Source organism: Frieseomelitta varia, unplaced genomic scaffold (assembly GCF_011392965.1).
Source record: "Frieseomelitta varia isolate USP_RPSP 00005682 unplaced genomic scaffold, Fvar_1.2 scaffold_320, whole genome shotgun sequence".
In the NCBI taxonomy this organism is placed as follows: domain Eukaryota; kingdom Metazoa; phylum Arthropoda; class Insecta; order Hymenoptera; family Apidae; genus Frieseomelitta; species Frieseomelitta varia.
Window position 1 is genome coordinate 494,654 of NW_025110058.1, and position 18,847 is coordinate 513,500.

At 46.8% G+C, this 18,847-nt stretch overlaps 1 protein-coding gene across 5 annotated transcripts; it reads right to left on the reverse strand.

Annotated features, from left to right (window-relative positions):
- Positions 1-775: 775 nt before the first annotated feature.
- Positions 776-18,155, reverse strand: LOC122530008. 5 transcript variants are annotated; one of them, XR_006306894.1, is made up of 7 exons: positions 18,061-18,155; positions 17,576-17,847; positions 16,927-17,478; positions 16,694-16,813; positions 15,262-15,461; positions 15,002-15,186; positions 12,557-13,447 (listed from the first exon to the last, which is right to left on the reverse strand). XR_006306894.1 is itself a non-coding variant. In XM_043656612.1 (6 exons), exons 2-5 carry the CDS (start codon positions 17,582-17,584, stop codon positions 15,153-15,155), a joined length of 363 nt encoding a protein of 120 aa, XP_043512547.1. In that variant the 5' UTR covers positions 17,585-17,847; positions 18,061-18,155; the 3' UTR covers positions 776-1,026; positions 15,002-15,152. The 5 variants fall into 5 exon arrangements, 3 of the variants coding, with proteins under 3 accessions (XP_043512547.1, XP_043512549.1, XP_043512548.1); XM_043656612.1 differs by lacking the exons at positions 12,557-13,447; positions 16,927-17,478 and adding an exon at positions 776-1,026; XM_043656613.1 differs by lacking the exons at positions 12,557-13,447; positions 16,927-17,478 and adding an exon at positions 4,683-5,083.
- Between the last annotated feature and the right edge of the window lie 692 nt (positions 18,156-18,847).

Here is an 18,847-nt window from a genome sequence, read left to right on the forward strand (position 1 = left end):
AGGAAAACGGCGGACAGCCAGAAGCAGCGTCCGAGCCGAGCGCGGGTTTTCACGAGGAATTAAGGACGCACTCCATCCCCCGCGGTGTCCCCATCTTCCTATATCGTTTCGGAGTAGACCGGGTGGCCTCATCCCTGGCCAGCCAGCCAGCCGTTTTAATCGGCCGACTGCAATGCATAAATCCCCGTTAAATAATACGGTAGTTAACAGTGCCATTAAGCCGTTCGAGATACCGCAAAACCGGTAGGGTGCTCCTCGCTGTACGTGCGAAGTCCGTATTTATCGGCAGCCGACGCGCCGCCACCGAGAAATATTGTTCTGCGTTCGTTTCCACCGGCGTTTGGTGGCCGACAAATACGGTGAAGAGGGGGACAAAAATAAAAAAAAGAGAGAAAGAGAGAGAGGGAGAATGGAAAAAGGGATCGAAACCAATGAGAAAGAGACGAAACGATTGAGCGTGGAATAACTTACGAAAGTATTCGAACATTTTTATCGTAGAAAATTTTGATATATATATATATATATATATAGCAAATCTTGCGAATATAAAACTAATGAATATATAGCATATAAAACGAATATAAAACTACAAATATATAGCATATTTTCCGAATATAAAACTTTGATATATATATAGCAATTTTATATAGCAAATTTCGCAATACTCTCTAAATCAGTTTACCTCTTACTAATAATCGTAATATAATAATAATAATAATAATAATAATAATAATAATAATAATAATACTATATTAATAATCGTAATATTCGCTCTATTATCGATATGTATTACGATTACTAGTAAGAACTGAACTGATTTAGAGAGTATTGCGAAATTTGCTGAATCTTCAAATAGTTACATGAAAGAAAATCTATTGAATATGCTGAAATACTACGAAATAGAATAGAGCAAGGCTTCCGACAAATTCGAGAAACACCAGGAATGATAGAGAGAGAGTAACCAGATCCATGATAAGACGCGTGCAGGCTTGTTTTCAAATGCAACGTGGCCATTTCGATCATCTTCTGTAAAAGTAATTAAAACAGAAAATTCATTATATCTCATAAACGAAAGCAGATATATTTATATGACTTTTTTTTCATTATTTTTAGGCGTACAATCAGCTCCCGAAGTGGGTCCCACAAGTTACGAAACACCCTGTATATATTAGGGATATTATACATAGTACAACAAAATCTATATTCCAGTTAAATATATTGATATTTAGTGTGCTGTGTTGTTAAATTATATCACAGATTGAAACTGTATTGAAATAAAATAAAATAAAATTTTGTGCAGTATCAAAAAATGACGTTTACTTGTAGTTACATCTAGTATCACATCGTATGTACTATGTGAAATATTTCATTGTAACGAAGCATGATTAGAGCAACTGGTGATTTTATACTGGTATTTTGCTAATGGAGGGGTGTACATTTTCAGATTTATTTGACACTTCACCGATGTGATCGCGATTATCGAGCTTCATTGCAGTGGTAATAAAGTTTCAAACGTTTTGCAGAAACGGGCATAAAGATGCATTTATAAAAGATTTTTACAGGCGCTAGGGACACTTTCACGAGTTACTGCGTGGCTCTATTAATGGGAAAAACCGTCCGGCTGAACTCGAGAATTCCCATTCTCGACCACCGCCCTCTTGATTCACGGCCGTACGCGTAATTAATTGTTTCGGGTGTAATGAGCAGGATCGTTTTTACGCGGCGCGAATCGTAATTAGCGGCTTTGTATAAATATGAAATTTCACAGGGATTATTTAATGCCACGTTGTCGAGCGCGAAAGCGGCAGCTCGCGAGAGCGTGTACACTTGGAGGCGCGGCTGGGACACTTGGAGGGTCCGTTTTAATGATCTCGATCCGTTGATTCCGAATGGACTCCGACGGTTTCCTTGGACTCTAACGACTGGGCGAGCTGAATAGTGCGATGATGTTTTTTCCTTTTATTTTTCGAGACCGTCGGCAAACGACCTCGCAAGGGAATATCAACCAGGGAGGGAGTGGGAGTGGATTTTCTTACGTATGTAAATCGAGTTCGCTTAAATCGAAATTGAAGGAGTGATTCGGTAGGGCAGAGTGATTAAGTGAAATGGATAGATTTGGTACGCGAAAGTATCCGCCAAGGCGATGTTTCCTCAACAATTGAAAATTAACAACGATCGTTGGTAGGGGGGAAAGATTGATCGACGCATCGATTTCGCGAGAACGAAATTGCGACGACCTCGTTACTTGACGAACGATCGGTCAGACAGCTGCACGTATCGAAGAAAGGGTAACGAATTTCCGGAATGTCACGAGTTGTTCGGTGATCGGATACGCTTATTTTTCTAGCGGACGGCGCTGAAAATACCTATAACAGAAGGGTGGCCGGTATTGTGATTCTTATCTGTGGCGGAAACATCGAAGAAAAGCACACAACAGAAATATCGTCGACGTCCATTTCGATTCATCAGTACATGCGCGTGTGACAAATGGTTGTCTTTGACATATTTTACAACATTCAGTGCTCTCTGGAATTTATATAATTTTACTTTAACTTTAAACTGGGGCTTGTTGATTCTTTCTGTACAATCGCCGTCAATTGGAATCGTAAGGATTTCTGGAATTGGTTGCTTCGAGAGAGTTTCCATCGTTCGAGAAATAGGTGTAAAATTTTGTTTCGAGAACGAAACACGGACTATCGATGAGATTTAATCGCGAAGAAACGTGTTACGAATGACGAGCTCGACTGTTGAAGATTGCGAGACGCAACAGAAAATTTGATCGTCCGTCTGGTCGATTTTCTTGCGTAAAGGAGACGAATTAATCGTTCGCCAGCCCTATCGCGGACTCAGCCGTCCCCTATCGGCGACCCTTTGATTTTAAGCAATCTCCAAGGGTGATTCGCCACATTCTGATTACAATTTTATTTCCTTCCCGCTGCTGTCTTCGTTCGATCACTCTCGCCGACCGAGGGTTAAACTCGTTTTAAAGGATGAAACATTTTCCAAATTGCATCCTCCTGATGGTAACAAATCCCTCGATTCTGTTCCAAATTGAACAATTCATTTACAATCTTCGCGAATGAAAATCGCGAATAAAAAAAATATATACGACGCGCGTCACCTTGAACATTTAAGATATCAGTAACATTAGTTTCATATCTTTCTCGTGTAATCTTTCGGCTGTGGATCAGACGTAATGAAAAGTCAAGAAACGTACGTAGTATTTTACAACACAAAGTAGTGAGTTCGTTACACAAGTACACGATAGATTACGCATGTACGTAGTCGTCATCCCTTCGTGCAGTGGCTAAGTCAATCGGAAACAAAATTTCGTCCGTTTTCCGGTCCAGCCGCGTACGACAGTGTCGAGCCAACGAGTTTCGTCCACGTGGAGATCCGTCCCGTAACAAGATCACCGTTACGAAATAATTGCATCCTGTGGCGGCAGTCGCGACGAAGCTACGCGCAATGGCAACCCCTTTTTCCCCGTGACTCTCTCTGTCCCACCCCTTCTTTTTATTCGCTCGCACGGGCCTTTTATTCGCGCGAGCTGTCCGAAAAAAAAAAAAGAATGAGGGGGCGAGAGCAGAGTGATTCTGGAAGCAAGAGCAACAAAAAAAGTGGCTGACGAGTACGCCAGCGAAGTTGTAACGCCGCCACCCCATTTCGATCATCTGCCGCCACCACTATCAACTCTCTCTCTCTCTCTCTTTCTTTCTTTGTCTGTGACGCGGCATCCCTGCGGTTTCGAGCCGCCCGCAGCCAACACCAGACCGTCTAGCTTCTGTCTAGCTTCCACGGAGTTTTTGTTTTCTCCCGACGACGCGGAATGTTTGATGCATCGTCTCTCACCAATTATATCATTACACGCGCGCCAGGCTCCGCGGTATGCGGCTCCTCACCTCGCGTACCTCGCGAAACGTTCGCCGATCTTGTCCCGAGGGTTAATCGAGGCACTCGTCTATCGGCGAACGTTAATTTCGTGGACGCTCTTTGGCGGATGTTTTTCCGAATAACTTCGGAAACACGAGGCTCCTTCGTAACGAACACTTAAGATTCGATTAACCTTCTCACACGTCGTTTGTCCAGAAGCCTCGAATATGTTCTCTCGTCTGATTTGCGACAGTCACATGTTTGATTCGCGCGAGCTGCACTTGACGATCGTGGCCTGTTGCATGATCCTCGATCTCGTCGAAAGATCTCAATTACCATAAAACACGGAATCATAATCGAGAAGGCCCGCGGCGCTTGTTCACCTGTCCTACGCAGGTTCCGTGCTCCGCTGCCCGTACGCGTTAAGTCCATTAAAAAGCGTTAGCCGAGGTCCTGTTTCTCCCCTGAAAGGCCATTGTGCCAGCGGCAACACGAGGTCTACATTAACGCAGACACTTGGAAGGACACCTGTGCGAGGTCTAAGGTGTACCCAGTACATTACTGGTTATTCGGTCTCCTTTTAACCGGTCTTCGCTTTTCATACCCGCCAAACATTTCTGTTGGCGAAATCACCGAGACACCTTTCGACAGATCAATGCAGATTTCGCGTGTTTCAAAAATTAAAAAAAAAAAAAAAATATAATTTACAATCGTTCTTGATTTATAATCGGTCCGGGGATTTCATTCCAGCTAATCGTTAAAGTTGAAGTCTACTGCAAAGGTAGAAGAAGATCTCCTGAAAGACCTGAAGAGGGAACGTGTTTCACTTGCCCCAGTCTCGACGTTGTTCCTCGCCCTGTCTTGTCAAACGTCTGCCACCGCGCGTTCTCATTTGAGCGTGAAACCACGCCGAGGTCGAGTCGTCTTCGCCGCCTGTGCAGGTGCGTGCACATGCAGATGACGTTGGCCAGTGTGCGAGCGAGCGAGCGAGCGAACGTTAATTGAAACAACAGTTAGACCCAGGCGATGAATCATTCAATTAAGCGGATTCCGAACGAGTCGCGCGAACGACGCCGCGTCGTCTGGCGTCATTTCGATCTAATTACCACGCCGGGGCTAAGTGGCTCCGCTGGATTCGCTGAATGCCTCGCGACGAGCGTCTTTTTAAGTGCCGCTGGTTACAAGTATCTGTCTGACTCTCCCTCCTGCCCTAGGAAATCAGAACCAGAGTCAGTCTAGCCGGTAGACTGGCGTAATTATCGACTCTCCTATCGGCTTTTCTCCTATTCGCTATTTCGTTGCGAATCGACCGCTTTGTTTTTTTGCACGGTTGCGAGTGAAGATTGACTCAAGCAAACGAAGATGGTGTGTCTAAACCTTTCAAAAATAACGTTGAAGAATATCTAGGTGAAAAGCTGTCGCTCGTTGCTGCGAGAGAGGAACGCAGATTCGGCTGGTTTTTCGATCGGGGGGGGGGAGAACGAGCAGAAGCACTCGGAGCTCGGCATCTTAACAAGTTTATATAAAACTCGATAGTGTTCGTGCTTCCTGTTTCATCGGAGAAGGGCTTGTTTCCTGTAGTTTGATCGCTCCCTTCGTGCCCTCCCCCAACCCCATTTAGAATCGTTGTCTGAAACGAGCCCTCTGCCACGATAATTTGATTGCTACGCCATCCAGGCCCAGACCCTAGCCAAAATTCGTAATCGCAGCTGTGCAAGCGCGCTTCGCTGAATTCAGTTGCTCACATTGAAAAAAAAAAAAAAAAAAGAGAAAAAAGAAAGAAGGGAAGAAAACAAAAAAAATATACTATCTATACCGCGTAGCTCTCAACTTTTCAAAATTTAAATTCCATTTTTTTTATAAATAACAAAGTTGTTACTCTTATTTCTCTGTTTGGGATTATTATAACGTTGTTACTAATGAAATATTCCCAATAACGATCGATCGTTATTGAAGTCGAAAGGGTGCGAGAATCACGGTCTTCTGTTCATTCGTAGACGCGAGGCAAACGTCATGAAGGCTCGGTACGCGTTAATCATCATAATTTGCAAGGACGTCTAGCCGGTCTGTCGTTGAAGCGACGCCTCTCGTAATTCGAGTGACAACTGACGGCCGTCTACGCGTTAAACGCTCATCCCGTGGTGCCACGACCCAATCTCATCCGACCGAGGAGGAGAAACCTTTTTTTTTTTTTCTTTTTTACGAGAACGCGGGAGGTCACGAGACGGCGGCTCGTACTCTCTCCCTTCCTCTCGCCACTCTTTCGTTTTCTCCGCAAATTACGTAGAAACGGTGGCTTTCTTCCAGACATTTTTCTCGGCTGGCCCGACAGTACAGAATGAATCACCGTTTCTCTCCGCTACCGCTGCCCGTGGAACAGGAATTTTAACATCGCGCCTCATTTCTCTTATTTACAGATGCATTTGCGTAAATTTCCCTTCTCTGCAGCCTCGCCCCTCCTCCCACCCTCTCGTAGCCGACAGGACGGTTTACTCGCGATCTGTTGGCTCGTCCGGTAATTCACAGGAATATCCCTTATCACGTCGCCTCCGAGGCGAATTTCTCCGTGGCGAACGTCGACAACGCCGCGAGAATCGTGAAAAACGACGGGGAAACGAAGCTGCCATTGTTTTTTCACGTTTATATCTCTCGACGGCGAGAAACGGATTCACGTCAATGAAACGGAAAGCTGCTCCGTTGTTCGAGAATTACAGCGAGATAAGACAATTGAAAAACAGGATACTGAAAGTTTATCGAACGCTTCGATTCTTCCGAAAGTTCATAACAATATCGCGGAAACGTTGAGTTTTCGCAATGGCGATTGTCTTAATTGGTGTTTAGCGAACGGAGGAATGCTAACGACACGGCGGGGGGAAAAGGGGGAGAGGGCGTCGTGAGTGAAGCGAGAAGATGGACTCCTCGGGGGAAAAGGCGCAACTGCCATGAATGAAATGCTGCTTACCACCTATTAATATCCATCACCTCCTACAACGCGCGGTGTCGCCGGCCTCGTAACGCCACCCGACGCAGCGGGAACATCTTCACGCGAGATTACTCGTCGTTTCTTCCAGAGCAGCAGCAACGGCGGCAGTAGCAGGGTTTTACGCAACCGCGCAAGAGAAACAATTCTCGCTCATATTCCTCTGGTATCTCTTCTCGCCTTCTCTCCTTTTCTCCCGTCTTCCCACTCGACTGTACTTTTCTCGCCTCTCTCCTTTCCCGCCCCTTTCGTCTTTCGTTTCAACGAAGAGGTGGCTTCTTTAGCAGAGGTGGCGGAGGAAAAGCACGAGGCGAGGAAAAGAGGCGCGAACCAGCGAGGCAACAAGGACGAGGAGGCGGCGACGTCACGGCGTGTTTTATTTACCGAGCGGAAAAGCCTAGACTTTGCACTACACCCCCGCGTGTCTTCGAACGCTTGTGTACAAACGCGGTGTCCACACGAGGATCATCCAACCGCGTCCGTGTGTGCCTGCGACGACAAAGCTGCACACACACACACACACACACACACACACACACACACGAAGCTGCCAGACGTCGCTGGGATCGTCTGGAAACGTAGGTGCACGTGTGTAATGGGAAAATACCCGGGGTACGACGGTGGTCGTTGGGTAAACGCGACATCCAGGTCAGACCGTCTCGACTCATACGCGCGACCGTGGTTCAGATTTCTAACCACGAAAGAATCTCCGAAACGTAACAGAACGTCGAGCCGACGGCTCTTGAAATTTGTTAATAAGAAACATACGCGCCACGCTTGAAACTCCGAACTAAAAAGGCCTGGCTGCTGTTAATCGTAAAACGTACATTTCGCAGGACAAATTGGCGATCGGTGGAAACAGGCGTGAGTAATTATTGTAATGGCAACACGGTCTGAAACGTGGCCGAATACAGCGTGGAAACAATCTCCAACGTGGAGAAGCTCTCAACGCGGATTCACGAGCATTCCTTAAGGCTTTCGGGAGATCTGAAAGCTTCGGCGGTTCGTTGCTGGGCTTTCTCGAAAATTTTGCCACGCCGGGATGAAAGAATCGCAAGGTGCAGCACGGAATAGTTGCAGTCGCATAAAACACGAGCTAAACAGTCCTTGTTCCCGGGACGATAAAACTCGTAACTCGGCGCGACACCGGGAAGGTAGTAATTGTTCCTCGTATTTCTTCCCAGGGGAGAGGAGAGGGGGGCGACAGCTCCTTAGAAATTTTCATCGCGAATACGCGACCAAGGAGCGAACGAACTGGGTGTCGCAAGTCGAAATTATTTTCACCGGCAAATATCGAAGCTTTTCAAACTCGCGTGAAAGTTTTCAAGTCGTGGCCATTAGAGATGGATTCGTGTGAACTTATTTCTTTATTGTTACGTACCTGCAAATTTCTACAAATATATATATTTATATAAATAAACCATCGCCGGAGTGACTGTTTGTTCAAGCTCGCGGATCGTTTCCCGGGCTTGGTGGAATTCTGCGTTAAAACGGCAGACAAGAACACGACTTGTTAAACAGTGCTTCCTAGTTTGTAATCATTCATGCGGTACATAACATACAGGGCAGCCTCGAAACGACCGGATGTAAGACCACCAACGCGTAATTGTTAATTTTTACGTCGGCTGATAACGTTTGCTCATCTACATCTCTGGAGAGTGCTCGAGCGCTTTAACGGGCGTATTGTATTCGTTAAAGCGAACGAGGAATGTTTAATTAGCACTGGCTCTATATACAGCCGGCTCCGTTTCTCCGTTTTATTTCTGCCAATTAACGAGATGGACAAGTTCGGTGAATTAAAGCACCTGTACACTTTTGGGGAAATAATTTTGACACTTCGCCGACGAAGTTGAAGCGAGCTTTCGAAATGACATTCGTCCTTCGAATCTATCCTGCCGGTGGACGGCAATTCCAAGATTAATTAAAACGTGCTTTCTGGCAAAACGCACTTAACCTTCACCCCCCCGCTTCGTGGCTTCAAACGCGTGGGAACAAAGAAGAGTCGCGAAAACAAGCGCCACTCTGAAAGACTGGCAAAGTGCTCGTGAATTCACGCTTTGGCTCGAGTGATCGACGCGGGAGGAAAGTGTCGAATTCTCCGTGATTTAATATGTATGCATGTATGTACGTATCTTGGCACGTTTCGACCAAGGAACAATTCGACCCGAGTGGCGCGAATCTATTCGTTACCTACTCGTTTCCCCCGATTAAAGGAATAATCCCCCCAGAGGGGTGTCCTTTAACATGGCCGCTCGCGGAACGCAGCGGCCGAAGGGGCAAAAGTTTTCGCGGAAACGAAACGGGGAACGAGAGCGAGCCGAGGAGAAAGAGGAACGCTGGGAACTGGGAACGAGAAAAAGAAAGGGAACACGAACAGATAGCGAGCAGACGGGCGCGGTCGTGCCGGACGGCATTTTAATAGGTTCGCGGGGTTCGAGCGAAAAAGTTGCAAAACAAAATAAATCGGCGTCGCGACAGGTCGGTCCGCTCTTTCTCCGCTATTTCTCTCTTTTTCTCTCTCACTTTGCTCTCTCGTTTTCTCCCTGTCCCCCGGCACGGTTACGGGGCGCGGGTCATGCATATTCACGTGTGGCATTCGTACGCACGGAATTAAGCGGCCGGGGAATTAAAGCGCTTTTCGGCGAGAGCTAGTCCAGGAGCCTTTTCCCCCTCGCCCCTCTACCATCTCCCCTTCCCCTCCCCCCAAACTCCAGGTGATTACGCGGGGATTTTTCGAGGGACGGCATTTCTATGGCGGCGCGGTAAGTACAGCTGCAAGAGACCGTGCCGCTCGCGCGTCGATTCGGCTCGCATTATTCCCCGAGACAAATTGGACTCTCGCTTCGTCCTGGACAACACGACGCCAAGTCCCCCCCCCCGTTTTTCTCTCTTCTTTCCTTTCGCCGCACGATCTTTGTGGCAAACCGATCGCGGGATACGAAACGCTGTATGTATGTAAGTATGATTCGTAGCTAGAAGTAGTTTTGAAAAATTTTGAATTGCTTGGAAATTGATGTTGGAACAATATTTATACGTACACGTTATTAGCTGTGATACGTAGTCGGTACTGGTGGCTCGTTTGTGGGGACACACTGTGGCGTTCAGACGATATGGTTGTAAATTTTGACGTGTTTGTGGCGTCTGAATCATTGAGCAGATTGTCGCGTGAACGTAGAACGAGGGACCTGGATGATAATTGCGCGATGGGACGTCCATTTGCACTCTGCTGGGAAATTATCGAACGTTATTATATATTAACAATCTGGTTACAAATTCGAGTAACATCGACGAGTCCACTTGTGGAATTTTCGAAACTTTCCCCAAAACGACTACGGTTCGTGTTTGATTCTGAATGGAGTCTGAATTTTAGAATCTAGGCAAAAGGAAGAACAACAACGCGTTTTGTCGGAGTTCAGCCATTCCCCCGAGTCGCTTCAAAGAATTCTAGCAATTTGCCGCGCCACTTACGGGCGTAGAGCGAAGGCAGCGAGATAGGCATAAATATTCATGTCGTTCCTAGTAAAGGCAACAACAAATGCTTTGTCGCGTGCAAAAAGCGACGCTGCCACGGCTAAAAAGCCTCGGCATCGCGCACTGGGTGTATCCCAGGTATTCGTGAAACGGGACAAGCAGAAAAAAATTGAGCGAAGGGGGGGGAAAAAGAAACAGGAAGAGGTTGAGGACAAAATTGACAAATTGATCTCGTAATTACGGCTGACACGCGGTGGCAATTGCTCGGACGAATTTTAGCGGAGAACTTTTATGCTCATGACAACGATGTTTCACAGTCGGTGGTAATTTGTCGGCTGCTGCGTCTTTCGCGCGAGTATACGTGCCGATGGACACTGTACGCGTATCGCTTTCGGAAGTGTAAGCCTGAACTGCCTGAAAGTTTCAACATTTTGAAACTCAAAACTTGAACTTTGCGCGGAATAATCAAACTTTACGTTACGTGTATACTGCAACGGTTTATTAACCGATGAGGAAAATGTTGCGAAAGCTGTTCTCGTAGCCGCGCGATGCACGGCCTCGCGCGAAGAAAGCGCGGAGTAAGAAGAAGAAAATGAAGAAGAAAGGAGCGGCGAGAAATCGCCGTGAGGAAGACGAAGCGTCTGAAATAAGGCTCGAAACCTCAAACCTCCGGGAATCTCCGGCATCGTGCAACTATCACGTCTGCCAACCAGACTGTGCACCCTCCCCCCGGCTTACCCTTTTGCTACCCCTGTGTGCCACACAGTCGGCCACCCCTTTCTCCGCCGCGCCGTCGCCGCCGTCGTTTTCATCTCTCCTTTCACCCTGCGCCCTCGTCTCACCCGTGCGAGAGAGATCCTCCCCCCTTTCCCCCCTCGTCTCGCCCTTGTGTCTCACCCTTCCATTCGACCGACCGCCCGTCTAGCCGCCCTTCCAACCCCTGCACGCTGCTGTGCGCCGCGCGCCACCCCCGATCGCGTCCCGACGAAACTCCTCGCCACTCCAGACGACAGCGGCTCTGGTAACGGAGACTCCTCGAAACGTCGAACGAGCGCCGGTTACGAGGCGTTTTCTCCTCCGTAGTGGTTGCGATCGACGCCCGGCTCGCCGACGAGGTGTGCAAGGTCGAGACGAAGGACCTCGGTGGAGGCCGATGAGAGACGGTTCGTTCGATCGATCGATGGTTCCGACTCGATCCTCGAGGGCGGCCACTGTTTGCGCCGGGGCACGCGAGCCACGCGGGAACGATGGCTGACCTTTCCGGTCGAGTTGAAACTGCCTCGGCGAGTATTGAACAGGGGTTTCCAAAACGGGGACACCTTTGACATTTTCCTCGCGGTAGCAGGCCACGGCGAGAGAGATCAGGGGTGTCGAGAGGGGAGAAATCGATCGAGTCGCTTTTCGCAAAGTTTCCTTGAAAAATTTACCTACGGTCTGAATGAAACTTGGAATATCCAGACATCGTGAATTTTCAAATACCTTTCGGATTTTAATATTTCATCTCGCCATTTCACCGTAACAATTAGAGGTTAACGCGTTGAATTTGTTCTACGTCGTTGCTCAAGCCTGACGCATAAACGATCTTGGTTAATAGAGCGAATTTACGAGAGCAGCGTCTCCGGTGTGACCACGTCCAAAAATAAGAATTCGTTCATTGTGATTTATAGCCTGTGTGGCGCGTCAATGTTGGATGATTATGTATGGTGTTAAACGGCAGCTCCCGACGGCAGCAGATGTGGTTCGAGCGGGTCTACCCTGTATAGCAAGAGGGAGAAAGAGGGGAGGGGGACTGTCTAAACCTGCGACCGTGACATTGAAACGTTACGTCGGGCATCCCCCTCACGACGGCCGGCGGATGGACAGGCGGACGAATAGATCGAAATCTGCCTTCACGGTCCTTCGTCCCTTCTCATGCGGTCCTTCTTTTTCTTCGATGATTCAGGCCCGGAGCCTCATATACTTGCATTAAATATTCATCGATGATAAAAGACCCACTGGCAACGCGATATATCGTATATACACGGCATGCAGTTTCTTTTAACCGAAAACCAGTTGTAAAGTAATTATTAGATCGCTGTATTAAAAACTGGTCTTGTGTCTTTCAATTGAAAACCGATTGCGATTTGAATGTCATACGATTGAAAACGAAAATAACGTAACTCTTTCGAAAGTAGATGAAACAGTCGAAGGTACGAAAAATTCAGTAATAAAATGTTTGTAATCATTTCTCAGTGTTTTAAACGATTAGAAAACTCCTCCAAGTTTCGATTGCACGTACGTGATTTCACATTTCGCCATGGGACTCGATCCACGGAGTTTCAGTTAGACTGACTGTATTTATACCCATGGTATACACCATAAAAGATTCGAGCGTCACAGAGAATGCACAGTAGTGCGACAAAGTGGAAGTCGCGTCGGATTTTCGTTTGGCGGAACGATCAAGGTGTACAAGAAGGCAGGCTCGGTTCACCGGGCAGGAGTGTGTTCCTTCTGGACGATCGAGAGATCGAAGCTGACGGGTGTGTAGAGAGACCCAGGCCCGATGTACGTCCCGGGGCGATTCTAACCGGACAAGATCGCGTTATATTCCATCGTGATCGCGAGAATGTTCACTTTTGTATGCGAAAAGGGGGAGGAACAATGGCGTAAGTGGCATGCACGACCGCACAAACAGACAGACGGCCCTGCGGGAAATTGCATTGCACGCATCGGACGGACACACGGAATTGTAGCCTCTCTTTCTCATTCTATCGTTTGTTGGCTTCTCTGTCTGGTCGTCTGTCGTTCCCCGGGCGCGTCAGGGGCCCGATGTCCTCCTTCCTGCCCACTTACGATCGTCAACCGGCCACCTGTCCCTGCGTATCCTGTCCTGTCCACCCGTCTGTCCGTTCCTCCATCCGTTCGCCAAGCACCCAACGCTTCACGCTTCCGCGGGAACCCAAGTGGCAACGCTTGTTCCCGGAGAACAGCTCGCAAATAGAATGGAATTTCCAGGGAACCTATGCAACGGGGGAGCCGCACGGCTTGACCGAGTGCTGTTCCATTTGATGGGGATTGATTGAAAAGAGTTGTAAGTAGCCGGGCAACGGTTCTTGTTTCGTTATGGGGAACAACCGGAGCCTGCTGTAAGTTGTTGAAGTGGTTGAATTGTGACGTGAAATAAGAGATACTCGAGGCAAAACTTTGACTGATTAACAAACTTCCATTGTGCCGGATATTGAAGTTAGTTGACCAAGTGGGAGACAATGATCAGAGAGGTCGCGAAGGTTTCTTTTTTTTTGTACGTGTCAAGAAGAATTTTCCATGCGAAAAGAAAGGCGAAGGTTTCTCCAGAGAGAGAAACGTGCAGAGTCGATCGACAGCTGAAACTGTTGTCTCGCGTTACGTCGGGCAAGATTCTCGTTTCTTTCTTGTTCTATAATTCTTCTTGGTATGTGGCCAAGACAAGCGCGACAGCTTCTGCCACCCGTGTGCGACGTCAGAACTCAAGTCAGCTCTCCTTTGTCGCGAGCTTCGTCTCTTGTTCTCGATGCTTCCGCGTGATCGCCGATGAAGACAGCGAGGTCGCAACCGATACCACGAATCGGGACATCTTTAACGAGGAAAAAGACATCTCCTTCTATAGGGTAGGAAACGAGAAGCCGCGTAAGGCAATGGGCAAACGGCGAACAGCCGGTAGGACAGACTTGCCTATAAGGAGGCAAAGAGGATGGCAGACGCCCGCTCGTCTACACCCGCTTCGACTCGACTCAACTCTCAACTCTCTGCAGTCACTCGATAAAAAACAGTCCGCCGCTTTCCTGGCCGTCCGATGCATTGGCGTACCACATAGAGGTTTCTTTCTCTCGTTTCAACCACCTTTGGTTTCCTTCCACCCTGTAGCATTCAACCACACGTCAATGTTCGACTTTCTTCTTGCTCTACTTGTTTTATTTATTTATTTATTTTTTTTTTTCTTGAATTTGAAGTTTATTCGATGCAGCCGTCGATCGCTTCGTTCTTTACATCTCTATAAAAGATCCACCATGGTGAACACCTGACGAGGAACGAATGATCAATAGCCAGGAGAGGGATGTTTGCATGAATTATAGAATCGCATCGATAATTAATAACAGACACGTGGTGCGTGCGTTGGCAGTTAATCGGTAACGAGTTTACTCGAGGACTGTCAGATACGAATCGAATTCACAAGGCGCAGACTGACAGCCCACGCGGCGTGCCGCGCCGTCGCGACATCCTTTTTTGTCTCACGCACGTAATCAGAACACGTGCGCACGGCGGCCGTCATCGATGCAGGTGCACAGTCGAACGGTGCGTGTCGAGCGGACGTGTACCGTGACCTTTCCCGAAAGGCCACCCTGTTGGCCACGATGATCGCGCCAGCTGCAGTCTCTCTGTCTGTCTTGGCCTGGCCGACACCACGTCGGTGTCGATCGTTTCCCAGCTCTCGACGCCAATGCAGAAATTACCCCCTGCGACCCCCTGGACCGTCTGAGCGGTGTCTAGCCATCGTTCCCTACCTCGAACCGTCGAAACCCTCGCCCCCGCTGCGCCATACTCTCTTTCTCCCTCTTTCGCATCCCTTCTCTGTGCTCTCTCCTCTCTTTCTCTCTTTTCCCCTGCTGTTCTCCCTCTTCCTCCCAACCGTATCCGACTGCCCCACCCATCCTCCCTTACCCGTCTCCACTGCTCCTACCCCCGTTCCACGATCTCCGTCGACCTTCTCTCCCCGGCTGGCGGGGGTGCAGTCTAGCCAGCGACTATAGTCTCCGCATCGCGGCATGCTATGCCATGTAGCCCGGCCAGGTTCACACGATCCATCCTACCATCACCAAGGAGTGTAGAAACCGGCAGCCGAAAACCTATCGGCGAGACGTTGTTGTTGGATCGAGGAGGAAAATTTTTGCCTTTCTTCGGGCGTTTGGTGCTCGACTTACATCGTTCGAGGGAATCGGCGACGGCCACCGATTGGCGGACGGGCCGTTAAAACCAGGACCGCTCGTCGATCTTCGATATCAAGTTCACGTTTCCCACTTCCAAACGGATTGCTCGGGCTCTTGTCTGACTTTCGCGCAGACGGGTGGAACGGGTGAATCTCGAATCTCGGCTCCTTTTCAGTCTCTCGTAGCCCGGCAATCTACACAACGCACGAACGCACTCATTATAAAAACCTTGCTGCTGTAGCTTCACTCACAATTATGATCACGAAGGATCGATCAATGTTTTCGTGGCTAAACTGTGCGGGATATTAAAAGATTGGGGTTAAAGTCAAGGTTGCCGCCGTCTGCAATCGATAGTTTGAAGTTGAAGGAATATTGTGCTTGCTCCTAAGAGAGGAAGACTAATATTTATCATTTAACTAAGATGAGAGACCACATCTAAAGTCCTTTTTCTTCAACCTAAACAAAATAGAATTTTAATAAGCAATGTTGAAAATTTGCCTCTCTGTAGAAAATATACTATACACACAAATTCTATGGAAATGATAATGGGTATGTAACGGACCTATGCAAACCGAAATCGTTCAACCGAGAATCCTGATGGTTCGCACGGTTGTTCACCGCATGGAGGTACGCGTCTTAAACGCTCAACGATAATGGCATGTACACAGGGTACAATGACGAACACTGTCCGGGTGTTCCAAGTGACTAGCGTAAATAATTCTTTCTGTCCGATGCGTTCGAGTGATCACACGAGTGGTGAATTCCGAGGGGATTGAAGAACGGATACAAAAAAGCTCCCTCGCACTTTCTAGACACCCCCTCTTCGTCGCGTGACTCAAGACGATTAGGTCTGGCTTGGGAGCGCAAGAGTTTAGTCTCGGTTTGATTGGGGTAGGTCCCAAACGTATAGTCGACGACGTAATAAGCCAACCACCACGAGGACTTGCTACCAACGTGGCAAGGTCAGTGATGGGGGACCTACGTTAATTAACGTCTTGCCGTTAAACCGTCCCGATAGGTCTCTGGAGACGGAACCCCGATGACCATCATAAAGCAACGATAGAGCCAAACAACGTTTAAATTCCGCTGGGAAAAGCATAATTTTACACGGGGCTGGCAGCTATATGTATATATTGCAAGCTATTAGTATCGTCGGTACAGATTATAAATCATAAGTGCGTAACTGTTTGATACAATTAGTTAAATGGAGATCGATAACTTTTATTGGGCCGTTTAATCATTATGATCGTAATTATTAAATGCACGATCATTTAAAATTGGATACTTTAATCTGCGTAGTGATGCAGAATAAAATATAATTACGCGAGTACTTAATACAGAAAGTTGCATTACCGAATGACAATTTACTCGAATCCACGATCCATGCTGTTGTTCTATCTGGTAGGGAAAACACAAAAGTAATTACCATTCGTAGTTCCGTATTCCGTTTGTGCTTTACAAACTGCAGAATATGACAGAAAAAGTTTCCACGATGCTGGGTTGTAATTAACTCATGTCGAATGAGAAGTCCAATCCAATAATTCTGCTGCAATTAGAGAAATATTAAAAATTATTTGGAACACTTTTGTAAAATCAATTTTACAAAAATATTGAAATATTAATAGCATGAACAAAGCGTTATTATTCGAGTCGAACTACCAGGGAAGTTGTAAATTTTCATATTGGCAGATTTTAGTATCGAGCTTCCGCGCTGTGTTCTATAGCCGAAGCCTACGCTGCCGGGCGAGATGGTTGTCGTAGGTTAGTAATCGATAAAAACTTATTTTTCCCGTGCGTGATGCAGTGACGAGAGGGGTCGTTCGTATTGCTAGTTCTATTATAGTCCGCAGCTGTACATTTCGTCGCCTCGCACGAGTGGCGTTATCAAGGAAATCGTTTTGTTGCGTACATTGTCACGTAAGACCAATGGAGTGGAAGAGAAAATAGGGGTACGAGTCGTTCTCGAACGAGTTATTGAAAACCGTGAAAAAAAGAACATGCGTGTATAGACAGACCGCAGGACATGCAACGGGGACGAGCTTTGCAACGTATGTGTATGTATACATATACGTGAATGTTACGAGCCTCTGTCGTATATATACGGGTCTTCGCGTGAAAAATGAGCTGAGAAAGCCGAAACATCGTGTCTTTTATACGTAGTACACACAACGATCTGCCATGTGACCTAACCTCGTTTCGCCTGGCAGCTTGCTAAAATGTTGAGCGTGATTTTTTGATTTTTCATGCTACGAAAATCCTTGTACCTCTTGTATTTACGTGACTGGTACAGTAGTATGATGTAACTCACGCGTTGCATCCATGGAATCGTGAGCGTGCGTTTCTATCGTAAGTAGTAAGTGTGCACGCGCGTCCCGGACGTACCGGCGCACGAGTGTGTAAGCGTGGACGAAAACACGCCGTTGCCCGAAATAACTGGGTATGAGTCAACTGCAGTGTCTAAATAGGAGGTTCGCCACATTTAGAGTTCGTGTCTTGATTATACATGATCTACACCATGTCAAATAACCTAGAAAATGCGTAGCTATCGAAAGAGTTCGATCGTTCTGACGAATGAAACACCTAAAAATGAAAATAAAATGAAAATACTTATAAAAATCTATATATACACGTGTTGAGGCACATTCTGAATCGAATCGACAAATGTAACAGAGAGATCAATAATTTAGATTCGACTCGATCCAAATTTGATAACTTCTATCTATCTATCGTAACCTAGATTTCTACATAAGAAGATAATCCTTAAATAATTTCCAAATAATATTTAACACTTACCATATTTTTTGTAATAGTTTTGTTTAATAGTTTTGAACGATGTATTCAGTTTTTCAATGTATGCAGACATCTTGATTCTAACCTGTAGCATGAAATTGTCGAACGATAGATCGCAAAGATTTGTCATATCGAATGCGATCTCTAGAGTGGGAGTAAGAGCGTAAACTTCACGCCATCGGCATGCACCTTTTGGCGCGCGTTGCAGTCGATCGCGAAGTACGGTGTCTACAAAAAGGAAGAAGTTTAATAGAAATGTTTTATTCATCTGTCTTTAATCGACAATTAAGGCACTTCTCGTGCTACATCAAAGGTGTAAAAATCAAGTAGGTGCCCTTGAAGTACTAGCGCGATTTGATTTCCATCTTTTTCATTCTCTTCGTTAAAACGTGCAGGTTTTAGCATTCTCGAGTGTTACTTGATTTTGTAAAAAAAGGAAAAGAGAAAGGGAACCAGAATAAATACGTACAAAGAAATGCAAGCGAGGAGAAAGGGGAAAGGATAGTAAAGTATCGTCGATCACACTTGTAATTCAAATTTTCTCTTTTAGGGCGCAAGATGTTTCCATGCTAGTGAAACGAGATAGAGAGATGGAGAGAGAGAATGAGAGAGATCGAATAGCTGGTTCCGATGTGCGCAGGAGTCATTCTTGACCTATGAAAAAAGAGAAAAAGAGAGAGAGAGAGAGAGAGGTGCTTATTCATCGTGGTAAGTTTTTTACGCATGAAAGTGTTTTTACAAGTAGGTAACACCTCGCTAACCGAAAAAAGAAGCCGTTGCTACTAAATGC